The 26660-nt window shown below is 40.9% G+C and overlaps 1 protein-coding gene across 5 annotated transcripts in view; it reads right to left on the minus strand.

Annotated features, from left to right (window-relative positions):
- Positions 1–768: 768 nt before the first annotated feature.
- Positions 769–26660, minus strand: part of LOC129701676 (serine/threonine-protein phosphatase 2A 55 kDa regulatory subunit B gamma isoform) — a 280842-nt gene continuing 254950 nt past the window's right edge. For all 5 annotated transcript variants that reach the window (XM_055643057.1, XM_055643031.1, XM_055643022.1 and 2 more), the window contains 2 exons: positions 24194–24285; positions 769–3279 (listed from right to left, as the gene is read on the minus strand). In XM_055643057.1, the coding sequence (XP_055499032.1) occupies positions 2988–3279; positions 24194–24285 (384 nt within the window). In that variant the 3' untranslated portion in view covers positions 769–2987. The remainder of the gene's footprint in view (positions 3280–24193; positions 24286–26660) is intronic.

Consider the following 26660-nt stretch of genomic DNA (forward strand, 5'->3'; position numbering starts at 1 on the left):
GGCAAGGCATTTAAAGATTTTTGCAATATCTTTCTATGCTTGGTACATGCAAACAATCAACCCTCCTCAAATTATCCACAACCTTCATTAATATTTTTCATGTAACCTTAGTCATCAAAATGTTTGCTTTTATCAGCACAGATTGCATGTTGACAAGGAAAGTCAATTTAAAAGTGCATGTTACATTTAAACCATGGCAGTGCTTCAAACATCCTGGTTTCCACACAAGGAACTTTATTATCTACTACTCCTCAGGAACCTTCAGACTAAACTGACATTTTACTTTCATTACATAAATTTATTTTTGAAAAATTATGACTAATTCTGATTTGTGAATATTTCCATATTTTGAACTCATTTTTAATTGTAAATATAAAATTTCTTAAATTTGGGGCTGACATTCAGAAAGTAATGTATAGTACTGTCATGGAGCAGACAACATTCAGCAAATACATCAACACAGCTGAAGCAAGGCATGTGACAATGGTGAGACATTGTTTACAATTGAGACTATTCAATAGCACTGGTGACAGTCTGATGATAATAGGGATACAAGACATTACAATTTCATGCTGTAATATCTTGTGCAAATTGTCATTGAATGACAGCAGTCGTAAAATCTGATCCTCTGTATTTCTAATGAGCAGCTGAAGACCAATTACAGCAGTGCCTAGGCCAACATCAAGGAAGATTCTCTTATGTTAGAAACCCGTCACTCGAAGAATGCCCAAAACTGTAAAGTGTACATTTAGGCAAAATTAAAGGATGCAGTGGCTGACATTAGATTTTATTTGAAAACCTGTTAACATCTCTCTCATTGACAAACATTTTTACCAATTTCATATTAGAAGTAAAAAGCATTGCCCAGGTATAGACCAGCAACAGGTTCGAGAGACATCATTTTTCCAAGCAAATTTCAAAGTTTGTACCCAAAATAGCTAAAGTTGAAGCACCTACTGAGGAACCTCCTGTAGATTTCTATTTAACACAGTACAATTTTGTCAAAATGTTCAATAGCTTTTGTTCAGTTCTTTCTCGCAGAAGTCAGTGTTAGTGTGTTACCTGCAATGTGACTGCTCAGTGAACTCGGGAGTAAAAAGAACCAAAGCACTCTGAATTTTCAGACATCCATGGCGTTCTGACATTAATCAATTTATTAAAACTGTATTGTGCTTTATGATTCACATCCAATTTTCTCAATGAATATCTCCAAACTCAATGATATTTCAGTAACTTTAATAAAGAATAAAGACAAAGTACTTATGCCTTCCACTTTGCAATGCCCATTAACTCCCATTCCCCTTCATCAATCCCCTTCAACATAACACTGTCCACTCTTTAGCACATGATTTTAGGTAATTGGAAAATTCAGAAAAATATAAAAACATAGTAGGTCTTGTGGTTTTCAGTGCAGAACGATGGGTATGAGAATTAAGTAGTGTTCATAATGTAATGACTTCCATTATTTTATCCCATTGCTATGCCAACCTCAACGTAAATGCAGGTATCGTCAGCACCCAAGAGGCACCGTCGTCTGGTATTTTATTTCAAGCAGCTGCGAAAAATGTAGGAGTAAAGTTACCTTTCCTGTTCCCCACAGCTTCATCACAGAGAGCAATGGTCATATTCGGGATAATCCAAATTAATGATGCGGTAGATTTCTGAAACCTCCACAAATGCCGAACATTTTTGAAGGTCATCTTAAATGTTATGACAGGCCACAAATAATTCAACTCATTAAACAGTTTTTTTTAAATGCAGCTTTGCCTCAATTTGTGGAAATTATTCTTTCCCCTACAGATCAGTTTAGTAAAGAGATTTTAAACTATATTTTTAGCTGTTTGATAAATGATTAATGCATGGCTATTTCTTCAGGATTTTGAAGATATTCTTCAAAATAAAATTGCATTACCTTGCATTTTTTTCCTTTTCAATGGCAGTGCTGCATTGTGGATGATTTCCCCATTTTGTGACCAGTGACCCTGACAGAAAGATTCAGATCAGGTGTAAAACTGTTCAATGAAAAATTCACAGAATATCCACTGATGCTAACTTCAAAACAATGTTCTTTGTACTGTCTGCTTTTAACTAAATGCCTTTGAATCGGAATTTCATTTATGCCAAATTTAACAGCAGTTGCGAATTTTTTGGTACATACTTTTTAACTAGGAGTGCAAATAATTCAATTCACTTTGCTTCCAACAATTTGAAAGGAAAGATAGATTGTTACCTAGCTATTCAAGCCAATTGGCAAGAGAGTAATATCAGAATCCACTTATCCATAGAAAACCAAAAGAATGCAGGTGCTAGAAGTTTAAATAATAACAAATTGCGGGAAATATTCCACAGATCAGGCAGCATGTGTGGAGATTGAAATAGGGAACTGCTCAATCGGGCAATTGACCTGAAAAGTGAATTACGTTTCTCTCTCTATAGATGCTGCCTGACCCGCCCTGCATTTTTTTGTCTCAAATTGTCTAACAACTAAAATGGTGCATTCAAAAGAAATGGCATCAATTTGGTTAGCAATCCTTATATATGGACAATCTGGCAAAACAAAGACAGCAGCTCTTCCACGTTTCAAGTGCCTGCTGAAGTTATTTACTTATGCATGACCAAGTGAATCCATCATAAAGACTGAAGACTGTATCAGAAATTAAAATGTAGTCAGATCCTGTATGTCCCCTCGTCTATAAATTCAGATCTTGGATGAAAATATTTCCAAGTACATTTTCTAAGATGCCTGAACCATAGACATCCGATTGACTGTGTAGATGGTGACCAAGCTTGCCCTTCTGTATTTGACTCTAGGTGCTCAGTTCACCCCAGTGACAGACAAAAATCAATTCTTACTGACAAGTGATACACACTAATGAGAAACCACACTTGACAATTCCACTAAGATGAATTCAAACTTGCGAAGATCACTGGCAGAGAGGTCTGGAAAAAGAAGGCTGGTTTATAATTACACCAAGGTATTTATAAACCTAGTGCATCTCCGAGTTCACTTTATCCTGAAATATGTAGAGATTGTTTGTCGCTGCCACTGCTATTATGTTCTCAGTTGGATGCCAGGCCATGTGCAGGATCTTCTTGTTAAAGTCTAAACTGTCAACACTAATTTCATCTTTTCTCCGCTTGCCTCCCGTGCAGACTTTCCGTGGCTTCAGGACAGCCCGTGGTTTACTGTTCTCCCTGGAAGCTTCCAGGGTGACATCTCGTTTAGTGTTGCGGTCAAACATCCTGAAGAAATTATTGTAGGCACCAGTCATAATAACACTGTGAAGAAACAGATGTTGAAGGAAAGTGTTTTTAGTCCAGTAATCAGCATGATCAGATACAAATGACAACATACAGCAAGCCTGCTTCAATTATGTAATCAATGAATGTGCAGGTTTCAAAATGTAGCAAAGTTTTGTAAATCAAATGGATTTTCAAACGACATTTCTTTCAATGTGTGTACTTCCCTTGTGAAAGCGTCTATTCCTCATACACTTGTGCTCAAAAACGACAACAAAACAAACAGCTTTGCATTATAGTACCTTTGAGAGTTTAATGCCCCAAATAAGATGTGTTCAACTTTGGTTGGGTGATCAATGTGACTGATGGTGTTCAACCCCAATTTCTTAGAGCAATATTTGTGCCATTTTGATGAGTAACAGTGTCTTCTTCCTGCATATGGTGTGCACAGCTTAAAGTTGTAGAACAACTTGTTCTATTTGATTGTGCACACCGGGTTGATTGTCTTGTATTCGAGGGCTAAATAATTCACAAACTACACTTGGTGTCCAGAACCCGAAGTGTATTTATTACAAGCCAAACATGACTGCTGCTAAAGCCCTGAAGATCCCCCAGGGACCCTCCCTGAGGAAACATCCATTTCGAGACAGAGCCCTCTAGTGGTGACTCCAGGACACAACAGATTGCATTCGTTGAAACAACGCGGACCACGTGAAGGTTGCAATCTTCCACCCCAGTGACAGAGTCACCAACGTCACAGGTCAGATGCTACATCTCTGTGGTTCAGAGCCTATAATACCCAGGCTCTAGCTGCAGGTTCCATTCCAGCCAGGCTTCTCTTACTACCAAATGTTACTCTCCGAACCACAATGCCTTTTGATATTCAAGTTTAATTTTTGACACCAGAGCACAGAACCTCTTCCATCCAGTTGCAAACCATTCGTGTCAGCAGCCATTTGGCCGAGATGCATCACAGCAAAGTTTGGAAAACGCTCCATCCAAGACTGCAAAATGTGATGCAGTGAATTGTGGACGCAGCCCAGACCATCACATAAACCAACCTCGGCAAGGACACCAGCATAATCAAGGATGAGTCTCAGCCACTCCCACCTCTCCCCTCACCCATCAGACCAGAGGTATAGAAGTGTAAAATCACACCTCTAGATTCAGGGACAGTTTCATCCCAGCTGTTATCATGGAACTGAACCATCCTAGCAACAACTAAACAGCAGTCCTGAGCTACTATCTACCTCATCCAAAACCCTCCAACTATCTTTGATCAGTCTTTACCTTGCACTCAACGTTATTACCTTTATCTTGTATCGGTACACTGTGGATGGCCCAATTGCAATCATGAAATAGTCTTTTTGCTGACTTGTCAGCACACAACAAAAGGTTTACTCTGTACACATAACAATAAACTAAACTCAAATTTGTCAGGTTTGAACCCCAGATTAATGCTCATCATCAGAAAAGAGCTGGATAAAAATCACAGCCAATCTTATCGTAAGAGTGTCAGATGTGCATCCAGAAGTTATTATGTTCTGATCAGGGGAGGAATATTCCATTGGTTTGTATCTCTTAAATATACAGGAAGCCAGTATAGTCCTCCAGATCTACTGCCCCAGCACAGAATAAATGCTGCCCATGATTTCCCAGACCATGCCCACAACATAAACTATAAAGCACATAATCACGACAATTTGTACAATGTTTTTGTATCATGTCATGCAAAGTTTAAACTTGTGTGCAAAAAACTTTAAGCTTTAGCTGTGGGGGGTACAATAGCCATCAAATAGACCAATCAACGCATGCTTGCACAGTCATGGTCACATTAAGCAATAGGACATCTGCTAATATTGTACTGCAATTTTGATTTGCTTAATTAAATATATATCCGGAAATGTTGCTGAGGTCCTGCACTGGGAAGACAATTCTTACGCATTTTGAAAGACCCAAGACATTAAAGTGCCAGTCAATTAGCTACACTCATTATTGCTTCAAATTGGTTACCACATGACTACTTACAGTACAGTACATGCAGCTTTACATCCCGGCGATAACTTCCCAGGGATTGAACGTGCCAACCTGTTCACATCAGAAATCTTCAAAGAAATCCAAGTTCACAGATTGACCGTTGATTTCTTAAAGGTGTCATGGCTGTAGAAAATGCATCCATTATCCTATAAACTGTCAGCATCAGATTTTACCATCTACTGTGTATAGCTTGATGCTACATCTCTTTTGATTATTAACTGTAAAGGAACCTTTAATTTTATCCATTCTGACAATCAAACCTCAACCTAAAGACTTCCCTCTCCATTTCTGTGGTGAGAAAGCCCATCAAAAGATTAAACCAATGTTGCTTTTCCATGTTGTTTTTTTTTAAATTAATTTTCAGATTATAGTTGTTACTGACTCTCCCACCATTTATTGAAACTCTCCTTTTATCCAATTTTCAGAGGTAGTTGTTGAGAGTCTTGAATGAAATGTCTAAACCAAGAATCCACAACTCATTTAGTACACTTGATCCAAGAATGAGAGCTAGAACAAAGACAGCCATTCATTTTGTTCGATGTTTCACTCCCCATCAATGTCAGTTGAGCAATCTCAGTCTCGCTCTCCACTAATGGCTTGCTGGCATTCCAAAATGCACTTCATCTGCAAGCCAACTTCTTCCCAGGACTGCATAACAAACGTGCACAAAGTTTAGACTCCGTTCGAATTCTTCTTCTACATCAACCAATCTGAGATTTCCGAACACGGAACGGAAAAAAAACAACTCAACATTACAAACCAAGTTCACTTCAATTGACCATAATAGTTGGCATGCTCAATGCGATTTAGCCACTAAATGTGTAGCTGATGCCTAAGGAAATGGCTTGAACAATTAAGACACATCACAGGTGATACAATGACACTGTGTGCAACAAGGATGGCTCCAAACGCACGTGGCAATCGTTAAGAAAAGAGACCATGCGGTGATCACCGATCACAAGGTGAATTTATCCTGCACTTAGTGGAGAAAACAAGAGTAATATAAAAAGTATCATACAAAAGTCAGTAACGTAGTATCCTGAGATTCAATGGCAAGTGAAATAAAATATCATTTCTCAGACTATGATATTTCGCTTAAGCATTCATTATTCAGCTAGTTTTCAAGAATTTCTGGAGACAATGATCAGATTACCAAACTGAAATAAAATAGTAATATTCATCCACCCTCACACCTTGTAAAAATTTCCACTGCTATAATTTATAGCAATGGCTTGCTGAAAACATCAATACAGACCAACAATGCAGAAATTAATTCATGCATGCGATATAGTCTCACTGAACTACTGAACTGTGAGAGATGAAAATGTTAAACTTATTTATTACTACTGGCAGAAATGTTCCCAAGGAAGGAGAGAAACCAATAACTCAAAATGATTTAGCAAACCAGAATCAAATGTTTCCCCAGAGACTTAAAAGTAAAATACATCAAGTTTATAGCAAACCCTGTAGACACATAATCATCATATTTCTGACAAAATATGATACAAAAGTAACATTTTTATTAACCTCATTAGCATTCCACAAGAATGTTTGGATCAGAATGAGCATGAGTTAAGATTTACAAATGCTCTGTACACATCTGTGTGTTATCTTGTTTGACAAGCTGCACCTATGGTTAACAGGTCACTTCTTTGTGACCACAGCAGAGGGTTAACACTTGCACTGACTTCTGTATGTCTCATGCCACTTTTCCATCATGCTGCAGCTTGGTGCCTGCGATAGAGGATCCGTGACCTCCAAGAACTGACCAGCCAATTTAATTAAAACATTCCAACAAAAGGTATACCAATTTGCATTAACATTAAAGAATTTTATTCCCCATAAAAAATTAAAAATTATTATTTTAAGGAAATGACAACACTTAAAATCAGTTTGAGAGCCAGGACAAGATGCGTTTTCATTAGCAATTTAGAATCACCTCACCAAGTGCAAATGGCACCGGTTATAACTCAATTTCGATTGGGAACTGGAGAACCACTTGGAAGTTACTTTGGAAATTGACGAGCACGAAAAAGCCGCCTTTGATTTAAAAAGTATAGGTGAGAAAACAAAATCTGTTTGCATGCAATCTCCCTGCAGTAATAAGCCACCATTGTCTCTAGAGAACACAGCTGCTACTTTAACCACGGGTGGTCATTCAAAATGATAAGCAATTGCTTCTATTAATACTGGGTGAGCAATGATACTTAATGCAGCATGTAGCCTTTAGTGATTTTAACTTGCTGTAACAAACACTTACGGTCGAGTGAAAAAATATTTATTTTTGAAAATCCAATGAGAAAAAGTCTCAATCCAGAGTCTCAATCTCTTCAGCCCCTAACCCACTTTCCCTCATTATCACAATGGTTTTTATAAATATAATTTCCCATAATACATTTTGTTTAGGAATGCAACTATTGCAGAAATACCTGTAATTGGTGGAAAGATTAGAAGAGAAATTAGGAAAATTCTTTCAACACAGGAAATGTGATGGAGGCAAAACACCATCACTTAATAAAGTGCTTGAATATGTGTTGAAGATTTGTGGGGTTAAAGGGCTTAATGCTGGAAGATGGAATGAACTGGAATAGCTTTACTTCTATGCCACAGGTTTTCCATGTTTCTATTTTAGAGGCATTCAAGGTGTACTCAAAAGGTGCCAAACACTTGTGACCCCACCTTGCAAACACAATGCATTTCTAATGACAGCACCATCTCCAGGAGGATTAATACAGAATTTGGGCTGAAGGGTCCTGACCCAAAACGTCACCCACCCTTTATCTCCAGTGATGCAGCCTGACCCGCTGAGTTTCTCCAGCACTTTTTTGTCTACTTTTATCTAGACCAGCATCTGCGGTTCCTTTCTACACATGGTCTTGGTGATGACTCTTTTTCTTAAACTACTTTGCAAAACATCTGGGTAATTAAAAGAACTCATGAAGATTAATCATCCAAAACTCATATTAAGAAAGAGCTAGTTGTAAAACCAGTCACATGTTACACTAGCATTATACTACACTATTCCTTTTCAACTAAAACAGAAGACATAAGGGCCTGTTCCACCAGCATGCGATTGCATGCGTCTAGCGCGACCAAACGTGGTGGCTTGAGGCGTACGGCCTTGCGGGGCTGGTCCCACTTCCAACCGCGGAGCCGTCTGAAGTTGTGCGGGGCTGGTCCCGACATGATACTCACCAATCAGCTGGGCAGGAGGCGGGCCGACTGAATTTAAACGTCGCATGGCGTCGGGCGGTTATGTCATCGAGCAACGGCACGCGGGGCGGTGATGTCATCGCGCAATGCCACGCGCTTGGCATACGCCATCAAGACGCTGCATATGGCGTTGAGACGCTGCGTACGTTTGTCGAGACGCTGCGTACGACCTCAATACGGCTGTGGGCCAACAGGTCGTTGTCGCGCTGAATTTTTGGACAGTGTCAGTTTTTTGGAGCCCCGCGCGATGTCGGGACAAGCCCCGCACAACTCCATACGGCTCCGGCGATCGAAGTGGGACCGGCCCCGTGAGGCCGTACGGCTCAAGCGACCACGTTAGGTCGCACTAGCCGCATACAGGCCATTTAGTGGAAGTACTCGAGAGATTAGGAGCAAATAAACTATTCCCAATGAATCACAGATGGTGCAAGAGGTGGCCTGGGGTTGCATTGTAACAGACAGAATAGCTTGCACAAAGATAATACATCTGGTAAGAATTAGCCATATTTGTAACCTTCCTGGATTTCATGCAAGGCCAATATTTGTGATTATGCTATTAAAGGATTACATTCCTCTGTGAAGTTCTGTCTGCCAATTGGTAGAACATTGGTTTGATATAGTTTTCAGTAATTGTTTTCTAAATATAACAGTAACTTAATTTTCCATAGTTCTACATGCTGATATTGCAGTGGTGGGCTTTATGTTCCAACATTGTGATAGCACAAGTTTAAAGTTAATAGCTTGTATAAATGCTCAGATGACAAATGTACCCAGAGTCTAAAATAAATCACTTCTTAAGATCTGTATTCAGTCTGATGATTACACCATAAGTACATAAATCAAATTCTAATCACCACTGCTATGGAATTATTAAATAAGAAACCTTTGCTGCATAGTTCTCAATCTGTTTAATGTTTCAGCATCACTCTCTCCATTTTTACATAACATTTTCCATCTCCCCCCCTTTAGCTCTCCTTCTCCCAGACATCCTGCTATCCAGCTTTCAGTCCTCTGCAATTTTTGAATCAACAGCATAGCTTTGATGAATAAATTGTCCTCTGCTGCAGAAGCATTTTCCCATCTTGATTCATTTATAAAATGCCGTGCCCACACAGACTTCACTGATTATTTCATTCTCAGAAGAAAATGGAAAATTTCATTGGGTAAATGTATATTACTTATTTTTTTGTAAAAGGGAAGTTCCAGAATATTTTCTGACGCCATCAGTAGTAAGGACTGAGAGTTAGCAAATTTAAAATTAACAGATTTGCAGGACCTTTCAGTAATTTTTGTTACCCAGGGAGAAGTTGGTCAAAGATGGGATTACACCACATCATATATCTGCATATCAATGCAAGACGATAGGTTTTTTACTATTTTTTTCCCTCCATCTTCTTTATTTGTTTTTATTTAATGGTGCATTGCATGCCAACACCAAATTGACATTATATCCTGAGGCTAATTTGTTAATTACCTGTAAATGCATACCCTCACTCTACAACAAAGCACAAAGACATGGGTTAATAAGGAATAAGGGCTAATAAGGAACTGATTTTCAGTCTGGCTTAGAACCGATTTAGAAGAACAATTTAGTAACTACAAAATTTAAGATCAAGATACCGAAGGGATATAGACAATAGACACAGGAGTAGGCCATTCAGCCCTTTACATAGAAACATAGACATAGAAATTAGGTGCAGGAGTAGGCCATTCGGCCCTTCGAGCCTGCACTGCCATTCAATATGATCATGGCTGATCATCCAACTCAGTATCCCGTACCTGCCTTCTCTCCATACCCCCTGATCCCCTTAGCCACAAGGGCCACATCTAACTCCCTCTTAAATATAGCCAATGAACTGGCCTCAACTACCCTCTGTGGCAGAGAGTTTGAGCCAGCAACGCCATTCAATGTGATCATGGATGATCACCCACAATCAGTACCCCGTTGCTGCCTTCTCACCATATCCCCTGACTTCACTATCTTTAAGAGCCCTATCTAGCTCTCTTCTGAAAGTATCCAGAGTACCAGCCTCCACTGCCCTTGAACGCAGAGAATTCCAACTGTGTGAAAAAGTTTCCTCATCTCCGTTCTAAATGGCTTACCCCTTATTCTTAAATTGTAGCCTCTGGTTCTAGACTCCCCCAACATCGGGAACATGTTTCCTGCCTCTAGCGTTACCGAACCCTTAATAATCTTATAAGTTTCAATAAGATACCCTCTCATCCTTCTAAATTTCAGAGTATACAAGCCCAGCCGCTCCATTCTCTCAGCATATGATAGTCCCGCCATCCCGGGAATTAACCTTGTGAACCTACACTGCACTCCCTCAATAGCAAGAATGTCCTTCCTCAAATTAGGGAACCAAAACGGCACACAATACTCCAGGTGCGGTCTCACTAGGGCCATGTACAACTGCAGAAGGACCTATCTGCTCCTATACTCAACTCCTCTTGTTATGAAGGCCAACATGCCATTCGCTTTCTTCACTGCCTGTTGTACTTGCATGCTTACTTTCATTGACTGATGAACAAGGACCCCCAGATCCCGTTGTACTTCCCCTTTTCCCAACTTGACACCATTTAGATAATAATCTGCCTTCCAGTTTTTGCTACAAAAGTGGATAACCTCACATTAATCCACATTAAACTGCATCTGCCCACTCACCCAACCTGTACAAGTCACCCTGCATTCTCATGGCATCCTCCTCACAGTTCACACTGCCACCCAGCTTTGTGTCATCTGCAAATTTGCTCATGTTACTTTGAATCCCTTCATCTAAATCATTGATGTGTATTGTAAATAGCTGTGGTCCCAGCACCAAGCCTTGCGGTACCCCACTAGTCACTGCCTGCCATTCTGAAAGGAACCCCGTTAATCCCTACTCTTTTGTTTCCTGTCTGCCAACCAATTTTCTATCCATGTCAGCACTCTACCCCCCAATACCATGTGCCCTAATTTTGCCCACAAATCTCCTATGTGGGACCTTATGAAATGCTTTCTAAAACTCCATGTACACAACATCCACTGGCTCTCCCTTGTCCATTTTCCTAGTAACCTCCTCAAAAAACTCCCGAAGATTAGTCGAGCATGATTTCCCCTTCGTAAATCCATGCTGACTCAGACCAATCCTGTTACTGCTATCGTAATGTGCCGTTATTCCATCTTTTATAATTGACTCCAGCATCTTGCCCACCACCGATGTCAGGCTAACTGGTCTATAATTCCCTATTTTCTCTCTCCCGCCTTTCTTAAAAAGTGGGATAACATTAGCTACCCTCCAGTCCACAGGAACTGATCCAGAATCTGTAGACCATTGAAAAATTAACACCAATGCGTCCACGATTTCTAGAGCCACTCCCTTAAGTACCCTGGGATGCAGACCATCAGGCAATGGGGATTTTTCAGCTTTCAGTCCCATCAGTCTACCCAACACCATTTCCTGCCTAATGTGGATTTCCTTCAGTTCCTCCGTCATCCCAGATCCTCTGGCCACTAGTACATCAGGTAGATTGTGTCCTCCCTTGCTCTGAAATTTAATTTTTTGCATATTGTAACATGTTTGCCTTGAGGAATTACCATATTGTGACAAAATTATGTTTTAAATGACTTGAACTTATTCTCTCTAAATATGTGGCACCAATTTTTCATTATGCCACTACTGCCTTCAACCTTGGGCAGGAAGGAGAAAGTATCAGACAGTAGAACTGTCCTCCACAATCCATCATCACTTTCTTCTCCTCTCACAAGAGCTCTCATGAATCTAGATTATTGCGCAGTGCATGACGTCTGTGCTCACAGGCCAAAAGCAAAACACTGCATGTGTGGGAATTCTGGATAATAAACACTGGATTGGAAGCATTGTGTATTCTGATGGAGAACAAAAACAATCGGTAGCTGCAAACATACCGTAGGGAAGTGGTGGCGCGGTCTTCTTCATAGATCACGCATTCTGGTACAAGTTGGTGGCCTTGCATAGGGGCACCTGATCTACACATCCACTACTGAAATCAGCAGTAAGATCAGGGTCATGCATACCCAAGATGAGGGTCTCAATGCACTTCCCATCTGGTCCTTCAGCCTAACCCTAACCAGCTGGTACAGGCTCATTCATGTGAATCGGATTGCTGACCTTAATTGAAAAGGTACGACTTTATCATTATTTTGAATTAATTCCTGGCAGCTCGAGCTGTTTTAGTGAATTTATTTTAGAAGTTACTTTAAATGTTATTAAATTTGGCAAGATGGCACCGAAGCCAGGTCACTCTCTGCGTGATGGTCTCTGCAGTGGATCTGCAATCATTCCTTACAATCGCTCAACTCTTTTAAACCTCTACTCCAACAGCAGCATTTCTTACCATTTGTACACTGTGGACAGCTTGATTGTAATGTGCAGTCTTTCCGCTGACTGGATATCAAGCAACAAAACAGCTTTTCACTGCATCTCTGTACACGTGACAGTAAACTAATCTAAAACTAAACTGGTATTACATATTGGACCATCAGCATGATTGTGATACCACCAGAAGTGAATCGTCCCCAGGGCAGTATTTGATACATGGCCATTGCTCCAGCCACAGTCACACGTTGAGCTGTTCCTTGCCTTCCCCTTGAGATCACATTTCCCCGAGCCTTATTCCTCACAGTTAAGATTTGTCCAGATTCCTGCGATTTTCTCCACCACTCAGTTTGTTTACTGGATTGTGGTTAGCAAAATGATGCCCCTATCATTGGCCAGTCGTGAGATTTCAAATAGGTGTGTGGGTTTTATTTTAAATCTTTTGTGAGTGGGTAACAAAACTGTGACCTGATGATTCAAATCCAAGGATTCTACACTGAGGCACAAGTGCTGTGTCAGGCTGATGTAGACTGCAACTTCAGAGTCCTACATGACACAATGCGGTGTTTCAGCCTAACATCCTGACCATCATCGCAACCACCTATTTTCACCTCATTAGTATTATCTGCCTCCAACTACCATTATAGATTAAGGTCCCAAAATTCACAATGTACCTTGTCCATTCGTAAATGACTGCTCCAAAATCTCTTCATTCTTCACAAATCTACATTGCTCGGCTACAACCATTGCTATTGCCTACATTCTCAGCCTACAGTGTGCGGGGATCATTGGCCAGTGGGACTCGGTGGGCTGAAGGGCCAGTTTCCACACTTTAGAGTATCTCTAAACTAAACATTCAGGCAGGCTCGAGGTGCTGAACGGCCTATTCCCCATTCCTATTTTTTTATATCCTTAATGGAACAAATCAAAGCTCTGAAATGCTGGTATACTCAAAATGGTGACAAATGAAATGGGAGGATGATCATTCCCATCTTCAATGATTGCAGAGTCCACCATGTGTGCAAAGACATACCTTAACCACATGCAATTACCCTCATACAGAAGTGCCAAGTGAGTGATCTTCATTAGTCACAGTCTTTGTTCCACACCACCATAGATGTCAGCTCCACAAAAAACAGTCAAGTACACAGGATGGCACAAATGCTACGGGACTGCACTAGTGCTTTAGAACGACCAACCTCCCATCTTTAGGGTACTCCAAAACTAGCTGCTGCTCTAACTAGCCGACAACTCTGACATACTTGGACAACTTTCCTCTGTCAGGTAGATTCAATCTTCTGAGGAGCAGATTTGTTATTTAGACAAACTCCTACAGTTTAGCCCATTCTCAAAGGGAGCGAGTCATCGAGCACACGTGGCATCACAGGAATGGGGAAGGGATAAGGGATGGGGCGAGCATTCAATAGCTACATAGAGTCATAGAGCATGGAAACAGGCCCTTTGGCCCAACTTGCCCATGCCGACCAACATGCTACACTAATGTTCAACCTACACTACATGATCGACCTACACGTCCTACCTGCTTGCGTTTGGCCCATATCCCTCTAAACCTATCCTAAACATGTACCCTTCCAAATCTTTTTTGAGACATTGTGATAGAGCCAATTTTTTTTTTAACATTGTGATAGCAACTTAACATATTGGCTCCATTTACACAAGACCAATATATGAAACCCAATGACCTTTCCAGGGGTTCATTGGGAGCAATTTTTCTGACCCAACCAACACACAGTTGCTTGAATTCATCCTTCCCTCCTTATTTTGGATCAGATCTAATTATTTCCATTGATAGTCAGAGTCCTTCAGCATGGAAACTGGCACACTAAGTCTATATCCATCATTAAGCACGGAGCTAAGATAATCCTTTTTTAAAATAACCTCCACATTCTAATCAACTCTCCCCAGACTCCAGCGCTCACTTACACACCAGGGGCAACTTGCAGTGCCAGTTAATTTGCCAATCCACTCATCTTCATGTTGTGGAAGCAATTAGTTGTCCCACAGGCAAACCCACATGAACACTAGATACCATGCATGTGCAACAACTCCACAAAGACACCAGGGTCAGAACTGAACCTGGACTGTTGGAGGTGTGAGGCAGCTGACTAACTGGCTGCACACATTCTCAGCTCCTGTCCCTACTCTTCACATTATGAAGCAAGGCCTGGCCAACAATTCTCCGAGACGTTCCAACATCCTCCAGGTAAAGGTCAGGATGGTGATGAAACACTCTCCACCTGCACATTTGCACCATTCAAGCAGCTTGTCCTTCAAAGCCAATGCAGTTTGTTTGCTCAGCACACCATCTTTCACCTCGTTTCATTCCATGGTTCAAGAAGTGGTCGACCCACTCCACCAAAATAAATCCATCTTGCACGATAGTTTGACATAGGATGGGCAGAGAAGCAGCTTTCCTGACGTCAGGTTGACTGGGGTCTTGGTAGAAGAGATAAATAAAAGGCAGGAAAGTTCAGGAGCAATGGGAACAAATAGCAAATGAAGGTCGATGGATTCAGAGCAGGAAAAAGTTTGATGATCTAACATGACTTAAAGGGTGTACATTAATCTTTGAATGACATATCCCTTCCACTAAATCACTAGCCTCATTCACTGTCAAATTCACTACACCTTGCTATTTCAAGTAGCAACTTGTGAGCAATTTGGGCACCATTTCTGAGGAAGGATGTGCTGGTTCTGGAGAGGGCCCAGAGGCGATTTACAAGAATGATCCCAGGAATGAGTAGGTTAACATATGATGAGCGAGTGACGGCACTGGGCCTGTACTTGCTGGAGTTTAGAAGAATGAGGGGGGGGACCTCATTGAAACATACAGAATAGTGAAAGACCTGGATAGAGTGGATGTTTCCACTAGTGGGAGAGTCTCAGACTAGAGGTCATAGCCTCAGACTTAAAGGATGTTCTTTTTTGAAGGAGATGAGGAGGAATTTCTTGTCAGAGCGTGGTGAATCTGTGGAATTATTTGTCACAGAAGGTTGTGGAGATATTTAAGGCAGAGATAGATGGATTCTTGATTAGTACGGGTGTCAGAGGATATGGGGAGAAGGCAGGAGAATGGGGTTAGGAGGGAGGGATAGATCAGAAATGATTGAATGGCGAAGTAGACTTAATGGGCCGAATGGCCTAATTCTGCTCCTATCACATGACCTTATGACCTCAAAATCTACTTTCAGTGCTTAGCAATAAGATTTATGTTTTACCTCACCCATAGAAATTTGTATTTGTATAAACTGAAGCTCAAAAGAGAGTTACACTGGCAAGCATCCACCCATGACAGCCACGGTGCTCATTGAGCCACTCCTCGATTTTGGTGACACATAACATAGAAACATAGAAATTAGGTGCAGGAGTAGGCCATTCTGCCTACGAGCCTGCACCGCCATTCAATATGATCATGGCTGATCATCCAACTCAGTATCCCGTACCTGCCTTCTCTCCATACCCTCTGATCCCCTTGGCCACAAGGGCCACATCTAACTCCCTCTTAAATATAGCCAATGAACTGGCCTCAACTACCCTCTGTGGCAGAGAGTTCCAGAGATTCACCACTCTCTGTGTGAAAAAAGTTCTCCTCATCTCGGTTTTAAAGGATTTCCCCCTTATCCTTAAGCTGTGACCCCTTGTCCTGGACTTCCCCAACATCGGGAACAATCTTCCTGCATCTAGCCTGTCCAACCCCTTAAGAATTTTGTAAGTTTCTATAAGATCCCCTCTCAATCTCCTAAATTCTAGAGAGTATAAACCAAGTCTATCCAGTCTTTCTTCATAAGACAGTCCTGACATCCCAGGAATCAGTCTGGTGAACCTTCTCTGCACTCCCTCTATGGCAATAATGTCCTTCCTCAGATTTGGAGACCAAAACTGCACGCAATACTCCAGGTGTGGTGTCACCAAGACCCTGTACAACTGCAGTAGAACCTCCCTGCTCCTATACTCAAATCCTCTTGCTATGAAAGCCAACATACCATTCGCTTTCTTTACTGCCTGCTGCACCTGCATGCCTACCTTCAATGACTGGTGTACCATGACACCCAGGTCTCGCTGCATCTCCCCCTTTCCCAATCGGCCACCATTTAGATAATAATCTGCTTTCCCGTTTTTGCCACCAAAATGGATAAGGAGTTTGCTTAGAGGTTTAAAATTCAGCAACTTGAAATGTCGGTGGAAATGTCTCCTCACCTTGTTTCTAGTGTAAAGAACTCGTGTTTTTTTTCTCTAATGCTCTTCTCCCCCAGCTCCCACCCAAAGAACACATACACAATGTGTAGGCCAATTTGTAAAAAAACTGCTGGGTGCTTCAGAACTCATGATTGCTGGCTGCGCAAACTGCAGATGCTTTACACACCATGTGGTGTCACAGGAAATCAACGAAAAAAAACTAAACAGTCAACAGGGTTTCAAGATGTTAGAATCCTTGAAGTATTTCACCTGATAAACATACCGTGGCGGCCTCTTTGTTTGCGGCATTTGAGATATTTCCCTGCCCATGTGCATCCAGTCACACCAGCTGAACAATTAGATTTTTTTTTGCTTCAGTCCTTGTGGATGAGCAGAGCTGTATGGGGCGGCACAGTGGCGCAGCAGTAGAGTTGCCGCCTTACAGCGCCAGACCCGGGTTCGATCCTAACTGCGCCTGCTTGTCTGGAACGAGTTTGTACGTTCTTTCTGTGACCTGCGTTGGTTTTCTCCAGGATCACCGGTTTCCTCCCACACTCCAAAGACGTAAAAAGTTTACAGGTTAATTGACTTGGTATAATTGTAAATTATCCCTAGTGTGTGTAGAACTAATGTCATTGTGCGAAGATCGCTGGTCGGCGCTGACTCGGTGGGCTGAAGGGCTTGTTTCCTCGCTGTATCTCTAACCTAAACTAAACACTAAACAAGACACTCTTGGCGCAGAGCTTAGTGGTGAATACCTGGAGTACTGCCTCACGTCAAAAATAACAAGCACAATTAAAGCAGCAATCATTACATTGACCATCAGATTACAATCCACAATGCTTGACATTGCTGAGAACAGACATCTCTCCATCAGTCAGTCAGTCTGGCTCCTTGGGATGAAGAAATGCCAGATGATATAAAACAGTATTGTCAGAAAGGAATTGTTCAGGCATTAGCTATTATATCCCCAAATACAGTAAATGTTAACAGACGTTTAATTAATTTACTTTGGGAAAATGTTCTTTTTAAGCTGGTAGCATTCCCCACATTGCAACTGCTATCTGAAAATGAGTTCCAAATTTGATGTTCTCGAACATTATGTTTATCCGCATTGTGGATTTAGTTGTTTCATGCTGTGCTGTAATAGTCTCGCTAATGAATAATTTAGCAACAGCTGTAACTGAAGTAATTAGTTAACAACTTGAAGCAGATTTAAGAGACTATTAATTTAACAGTACACCAGTTTTTCCATTCCAGTGCTGCAAATTGAATCTTCACAGGTTTAGCAATAAATGCAATCCCCAATAGTCAAGCAAGAATCCGAGAGTAATTAGGCAATTACAGAATTTCTCTCGAAATATGTTTGTTTCTATTTTCGATTTTGCAAAGAAAAACAAAACACAAAACAGACCTGGATATTCTGATTACGTTTCCTTTGTGAAAATGAAGAAACAGTGGATTTCCTAAGAGACTTGTGTGTTCAAGTGCATGGTTCATTCAAATAGTTATGGGGAGATGCAGAGTATAATCAAGAATGCTGATATAAAAACAGAAAATGCTGCCATACTCAGCGGGGCACAAAGTACTTGGGGAGAGAGAATGAGCAAAATGTTCAGTTGATGACCTTTCATTGGAGCTAAGATGCAGAGAAAAGTGGAGGGGTGAAAAAATAAGATGACCTATTGCAGAACAGTTTGAAGGAACAGATGACAAATGGGATGATTGTTCAAGATGAAAGAGTGATAATGGGATAAACACGTTAAACTGAAAGAAGATAGACCCAAGAGCTGGAGTCATACAGTCAGAGTGATACAGTGTGGAAACAGGCCCTTTGGCCCAACTTGCCCACAGCGGCCAACATGTCCCAGCTATACTAGTCCCACCTGCCTGCACCTGGTATATCCCACCAATATCCCTCCAAATCTGTCCTATCCATGTACCTGTATAACTGTTTCTTAAACAGTGGGATAGTCCCAGCCTCAACTACCCCCTCTGGCAGCTTGTCCATACACCCACTGTGAAAAAGTTACCTCTCGGATTGCGACTAAATATTTTCACCTTTGTCTTGAACCTTTGTCCTCTGGTCCACGATTCCCCTAGTCTGGGCAAGAGAATCTGTGCATCAACCCAATCTATTCCTCTCATGATTTTGTACACCACTATAAGATTTCCCCTCATCCTCCTGCACTCCATGGAATAGAGACCCAGCCAACTCAACCTCTCCCGATAGCTCACATGCACTAGTCCTGGCAACATCCTCTTAAATCTTTTCTGAACCCTTTCAAGCTTGACAATATCTTTCCTATAACTTGGTGCCCAGAACTGAACACAATATTCTAAATGCGGTCTCACCAACGTCTTATACAACTGCGACATGACTTCCCAACTTCTATACTTAATACTCGGACTGATGAAGGCCAATGTGCCAAAAGCCTTTTTGACCACCTTATCTACATGCAACTTGACCTTCAAGGAACCATGCACCTGCACTCCTAGATCCCTCTACTCCACAACACTCCCCAGAAGCCTACCATTTATTGCCCTTGTTCGATGGACCAAAATGCAACACCTCACACTTCTCTGTATTAAATTCCATCAACCATTCCTTCGCCCATCTGGCCAATCGATCCAGATCCTGCTGCAATCTTTCACAACCATCTTCACTATCTGCAAACCACTCACTTTTGTATCATCAGCAAACTTGCCAATCTTGACCTGTATGTTCTCATCCAAATCATTGATATAAATGACAAACAGTAATGGGCCCAGCACCAAACCTTGAGGCTCACTACTAGTCACAGGCCTCCAGTCCGAGAAGCAACCTTCCACCATCACCCCCTGCTTCCTTCCATGGAGCCAATTTGCTATCCACTCGGCTATCTCTCCTTGGATCACATGCGATCAAACATTCCAGAGCAGCCTGCCATGCGTAAACTTGTCAAATGCCTTACTGAAATCCATGTACACAACAAATTTCCCTGCAGCCCTTCTTGATACGAGGCACAACATTTGCCACCTTCCAGTCTTCCAGCACCTCTCCTGTATTTAAGGACGTCTCGTAAATTTCAAACAGGGCTCCCGCAATTTCCTGCAATGTCCTTGGATATATCTGATCAGGCCCTGGAGATTAGTCTACCTTCATACACGAAAGCACCTTCAGTACTTCTTCGACGGTAACACTGACTGCTCTCAAGACACTTCCATTGGCTGCCCCAGGTTCCTCCGTCCTACTGTCTTTCTCGTTGGTAAACACAGAGGAGAAATATTTATTTAGGACCCGGCCCGTCTCCTGTGGCTTCACACAGATGTGACCACTTTGATTCCCTCTCTCTCTGTCTCTAGTTATCCTTTTCCCGCTTGTGTAGTTATAAAATCAGTGGAATCAGACAGCATCTCTGGAGAAGTAACCCAGTCGGTCAGGCAGCATCTCTGCAATAGGAATAGGTGACGGTTCGGGTTGAAACCCTTCAGATGACTAAATACTAGGGATAGATACAAAATGTTGGAGTAACTCAAGGGGACAAGCAGCATCTCTGGAGAGAAGGAATGGGTGACGTTTTGGATCGTGACCCTTCTTCAGACTGATTGCAGGGGAGATGGAGGTACATAGATAAGGAGATGTAAGGTGTGAAAACAGGACAAAGGGAGAAGGAAAATGTCGAATAAATCATTGTTAGGCAGGAGGGAAAACAAAAACTAACTTTACTAACAATTAACGTGTCTTTTGGAGTTTAGAAGGTGGAGGGGAGTTGTTTGAATGTTACACCAGTCATTGAAGGTAGGCATGCAGGTACAGCAGGCAGTGAAGAAAGCGAATGGTATGTTAGCATTCATAGCAAAAGGATTTGAGTATAGGAGCAGGGAGGTTCTACTGCAGTTGTACAGGGTCTTGGTGAGACCACACTTGGAGTATTGCGTACAATTTTGGTCTCCTAACCTGAGGAAAGACATTCTTGCCATAGAGGGAGTACAGAGAAGGTTCATCAGACTGATTCCTGGGATGTCAGGACTTTCATATGAAGAAAAACTGGATAGACTTGGCTTGTACTTGCTAGAATTTAGAAGATTGAGGGGGGATCTTATAGAAACTTACAAAATTCTTAAGGAGTTGGACAGGCTAGATGCAGGAAGATTGTTCCCGATGTTGGGGAAGTCCAGAACAAGGGGTCACAGTTTAAGGATAAGGGGAAATCTTTTAGGACTGAGATGAGAAAAACATTTTTCACACAGCATGGTGAATCTCTGGAATTCTCTGCCACAGAAGGTAGTTGAGGCCAGTTCATTGGCTATATTTAAGAGGGAGTTAGATGTGGCCCTTGTGGCTAAAAGGATCAGGGGGTATGGAGAGAAGGCAGGTACAGAATACTGAGTTGGATGATCAGCCATGATCATATTGAATGGCGGTGCTGGCTCGAAGGGCCGAATGGCCTACTCCTGCTCCTATTTTCTATGTTTCTACGTGAATTTCCAAGATAATGTTGGAAACTATTACAGATGGTCGAAATAATCTATTTGCGAAAATGTAGGATTAGGACAATCAAAGATAAGAGTCCAGCAATCAGCAAAGGTTGGCTGAAGATTTCTACCAATATCAACCTCTTAATGACATGTCTTAATTTTAATTCCGATAGCTTTTGTTAAATACATGAATGAATATGGTTAAATGGTGAGCATGTCAATCAGCCGTAATATTATTACTCGAGGTGCAAAATGAGCTCATTTGTAATTTGCTCCAATGATTGTAGTATTCTTTACCAATGCGAAGATGCCTCCAACATCAGATTCCTCCGACCCCCTCCCCCATGAGTCTCCCCATTGTACCAGGATGCAAACATTTTCTCATGGTGGGTGGGTATGTGGAACCTGCTGTCAGAGAAAGTAGTCGAGTCAGCTACTATAACATAATTTACAATATATTCCTCGGAGTACAGGGGCTGAGGGGTGATCTTACAGAGGTGTATCAGATCATGAAGGAAATAGATAGGGTGAATGCACAAAGTCTTTTATCCAGAGTAGGGGAATCAAGAATCAGGGCACATAGGTTTAAGGTGGAAGGATAAGGATTTAATAGGAACCTGGGGAGCAACATTTTCTTTACAGAGGGTGATGGGTATATGGAATGAGCTGCCAAAGTAGGTAGTTGAGGCAGGTACTCTAACAACCCTTAAAAAACATTTGGACAGAGACCTGGATAGGGATTTTTTTTAAGAGGGATATGGGTCAAACATGGGCAAGTTGGGCCTGTTTCCATGCTGCATAATGTAATGTAGAGAAGCCTTTGCAGTCCACAATATTCTAGTGCACAGCAGAAATCTTAGCTGGGTTTAGAGTTGCATGGTGCTTAGACATAGGGGTGGACATAGAAATGAGTTGTTGGAATTGCTAATTTTATAGCCGTCTGAACAAATTAATTTACAATTATAACAGAGATACGAATGAAGAGCAGCCCTGAAATTTACTTCGTCATTCAAAAATATCACGAGTGACCCAATTGCAAACTCAGCTCCACATTCCTATCCATCCACTGTAACCTTCCTCAGTCCACCCTTACATATTCCTTTCTACTGCCCTTTAAGAAAAGATTCCCCTCTGACCTGTCTTCCCTGGCAGCTCATTCCATATACCCACCATGAGAGGATGTTTGTGGCCTGGAATAATGGGAAGGCTTATGAAGATGTCTCCAAACACACGACTGTAGTTGGCGACATCTTCCCATTGGTGAGGAATACTACAATCATTGGAGCTAGTTATCAACCTGCAAGCTGAATTAAGGCATTTAGCTCCTCAACTTTTTTTATGCTCTTCAATAAGATAACAGCTGATCAACAGGCTCAGCATTTTCATACTCCTGCACACCATTAACAAAAACTATCAGATTCAAAATTAAGAGGTGACATTAAGAAATTAACATTTTATTTCTGACAAATAAACTGACCTAATTTGCCTCAAAAAGCCAACACCTTCCTTCTAGTATCTAGACTGCCTCACAAGAGAAATATTTGTCTTGTCGAGACTCCTGAATACATTTGTTTTATTCATGTCCCCTCTCCCACCTCCTCTTCTAAACTCCAAAGATTGCAAACCTCGCCTGTCCAAAATTTCGTCATCTGATGAGCAAACATGCCGATTCAGGGTATATTTGTGGAAAATCTCTGATCTGTTTTTAACTCATTTACTACCTTCTTTAAATTGCAATTGTACCCAGAGTATTCCAGATGTGGTCTTACCAATACCCTACTTAAAGCATCTCCACTTTAAAAAAAAAGCATAATTTACTTATCAATAGTGAAAAGTATGAAACTAGTATTTCCTAATTACTTGCTGTACCTGCACAATAACATTTCATGAATCATATTGTGGGACACCCACTGCATCTGCAGGTGCCGCCGTTTCTGACCATTTAAATAATATGCTCCTTAAATCATGGCTTTCACATGTTCCAGGACATCACAAGTGGCTTTGCAGCCAATGAAATGTAATCATTATTACACATAAACTAACCATCAGCAGACAGCAAGCTGATGAATGAACTTCCAACTTTTTATGTTTGAGGTGTATTCATTCATGGATACCAGGCCAAAAGGCAAACATCTCACTTCATCTGCAATTCAGTGAGATGGTAGGGATTAAAATAAACAAGCATGCATTGCTTTAAGATGAGAGATAGGAGGTTTAAATGGGATCTCGGGAGTAAGTGTGTAGCTTGCACTGACGAGGGACAATTTACAATTTTCACCAAAGCCAAATTAACCTACAAACCTGCACGCCTTTAGGATGTGGGAGGAAACCAGAGCACCGGGGTAAAATACATGCAGTCATGGGGAGAACATACAAACTCTGCAGAGTCAGCGCCCGTAGTCAGAATCGAACCCGGGTCTCTGGTGCTGTAATTTAAAAGCAATTAAAAATTGCTTTACGCGTCTCTGGTGCAGTAATTTAAAACAACTTTACTGTTGTACCACCCAAAAAAAAAATCAAAAAAAAAAATCATAGAAACTGAAGCAAACTTTTCTCTCAATTATGAAACATTCTCCTGAAATTGAAATTCTACTGGGATGATTTAAGGAAGTCTAGTGATGTCAGAATTAACAAGGTAATCTGCGAGTCTGTAAATGAACATCAGTGCAAACTACAGTGTCTTGAATGTAATGACCAGGGCTACTGACCTGTCTGAGCCATTCCACACACATTCAAACTTGTCAAAGATGCAGTCATTCTCATAAAGGGAACAGAGCTTACTCCGGAGGTAATCGTGAACCTGTTAAATAAAAACAAGTAGCAATTCATTACCATGGCAACACTAAATTACTGTAATTAGCAACATAATAGAAATAAAAGATGTTAGACCAATTATATTTAACAAAATGAAAGGATGATCAATATATCTCTTCTTGCAAAATATAACATTACCAAAATTAGAGTCGGAATGTTCCAAATGACTGGCGTAGCTTTTTAGGCAATCCTTTCTGTGGTAAGTATATTTGTATTGTTTCCTGAAATTGTAACTGAATTCTTAAGGTACAGAAGCAGCTTTGTATCAAAGAATATGGTAATAGGAACAAGTCACATTGTACTGGTGAACAATGATTAGATAAAATAGACTCTGGTGATCAATGTGTAATAGACCAGCTAGGCTGACAGTGAATGAAGAGTTCAGAAAACAGAGCACATGAGTATGTCAGAGATATTATACAGTCTGTGACAATGAATGCATGCTATATATTAAATTCGATGATTTTCCAAAATGGCCATTAGCTAAATGCAGGATGCCGGATTAAATGTAAAATATTATATAAACTACACCTGTTAGCATGATGTCTGAAGAAGGGTCTCGAACCGAAACGTCACCCATTCCTTCTCGCCAGAGATGCTGCCTGGCCCGCTGAGTTACTCCAGCATTCTGTGTCTACACTATTAGCATGTGTTAGGCTGAAGAATGTTTCAGTAAATTTGTAATAGATGCCGATTGTGGCAGTGAATATACGCTAAATACAATGTGGATATTACTAGTAGGTTGGATAGAAGCTTTCAGATAGAAGAGGGACAAAGAAAACAAATGGATTTGGGACGAGAACTCAGAAATGTATTTTGATCTTAAAACAAAACAATAATTAACTAAAAGGAAATATACTATTGTTCTAAGTAATGAAAGGAATGCTGCATCTTTTCAGTTTGGGGTGCAAAATCACTCTACTCTTTTCTGCCCTTCAAATTCAATCGTTTTAGAAGAGTAGATCAGTAAGCCAACTAAAGTGGCAATCCAATTCCTTGAAAAAAGGAATAAGGAAAACAATTTCTTCACATGCAGATGTGGCTCGTGAAATGATTATCCGACTTCCCTCAATCAGTAACATCATTCCTCTAATCAAAATCAACATACACCTATTAATCTTAAATTGCTGGGGGGGGGGGATCCCAATTAAAAGGAACTTTAAAAATTCCTGCAAATAATTAAATACTTTCCATATTTTGCAGCACCTTATTTTTACTGACACCAGATACAATATAACGTCTGCAAACCTTGAATATAAATAAAATGACATCTCATTAACACGACTACCAGAACTGTCAGTAGCAGGGGAACATCAGGAATTACTTTCATTTAGCAAGAATAACTGAAATTAATCCATCTGTTATTTATTTTAATTAATATTTCAGCATGTGGGTGCGACTGGCAAGGCCAGCATTTATCACCCAGTCCTAATTGCCCTGAAGTGGCAGTGAGCCTCCTTAAACTGCAATCCATTTGGTGAAGTTACTCGCACAATGCTATTGGGTCGGGTGTACCAGGACTTGATGAAGGAGAATGGGCGAACAGAATGCAACTTGTACAAAACCAGCAAAATGCTGGTGCTCTCGTGCTTCTGCTGCTGCTCCTCCTGATAGTAGAAGTCACAAGTTTGGAAGATGGTGTTGCAGAAGCCTGCCAGAGTAACTGCAGTACATTTTGTAGATGGCACACTCTGCAGCCACTGTGCAACAGCAACTCAGGAAAAGCATGTTTGGGATGATAGATGGAGTGCTGATCACATAAATCATTCTGTCCTAAATGGTAGCTGGCTCAAATAAACATGATGAATGGCTATGATTTTAAAAACTCTTCTATTTGTAACTAACTGAAGTGTAGAAACAAGGAACTGCAGATGCTAGTTTACAAAAAAAGACAAAGTGATGGAGTAACACAGCATCTCTGAAGAACATTGATAGGTGACATCTGGGTCAGGACCTTTCTTCAGACCAAAATGTCCCTTATTCGTGTTCTCCAGAGATGCTGCCTCACCCGCTGCGTTATTCCAGCACTTTGTGTCTTTTTTCTTAAAACTGGATTAGCCTATAAGCTACTTAGACTATTTAAGGACCTGAGCACCTAATTAAACTAATAAAATGTTTAGAACCTTAGTAATTTTTTAATAATACTAATAATTATTAAAAATTGAATATTTAGTTTAACTATTTAAAGGTGTTAGTATGCCACACCAGCATGTACTGTCACAACAAAAGCACTGGCGTGTATAGATTTTTTTTTCCCCGACCCTGCATGCTTGAGACAACTTACTGTTGCAATTGGAAAATAATTATCTACTACCAGTTGCCATCTGCTGGCCACTTTTCCCACACCACTCCCACCCCTCA

The sequence above is a fragment of the Leucoraja erinacea genome, chromosome 1 (assembly GCF_028641065.1).
Source record: "Leucoraja erinacea ecotype New England chromosome 1, Leri_hhj_1, whole genome shotgun sequence".
Taxonomy (NCBI): domain Eukaryota; kingdom Metazoa; phylum Chordata; class Chondrichthyes; order Rajiformes; family Rajidae; genus Leucoraja; species Leucoraja erinaceus.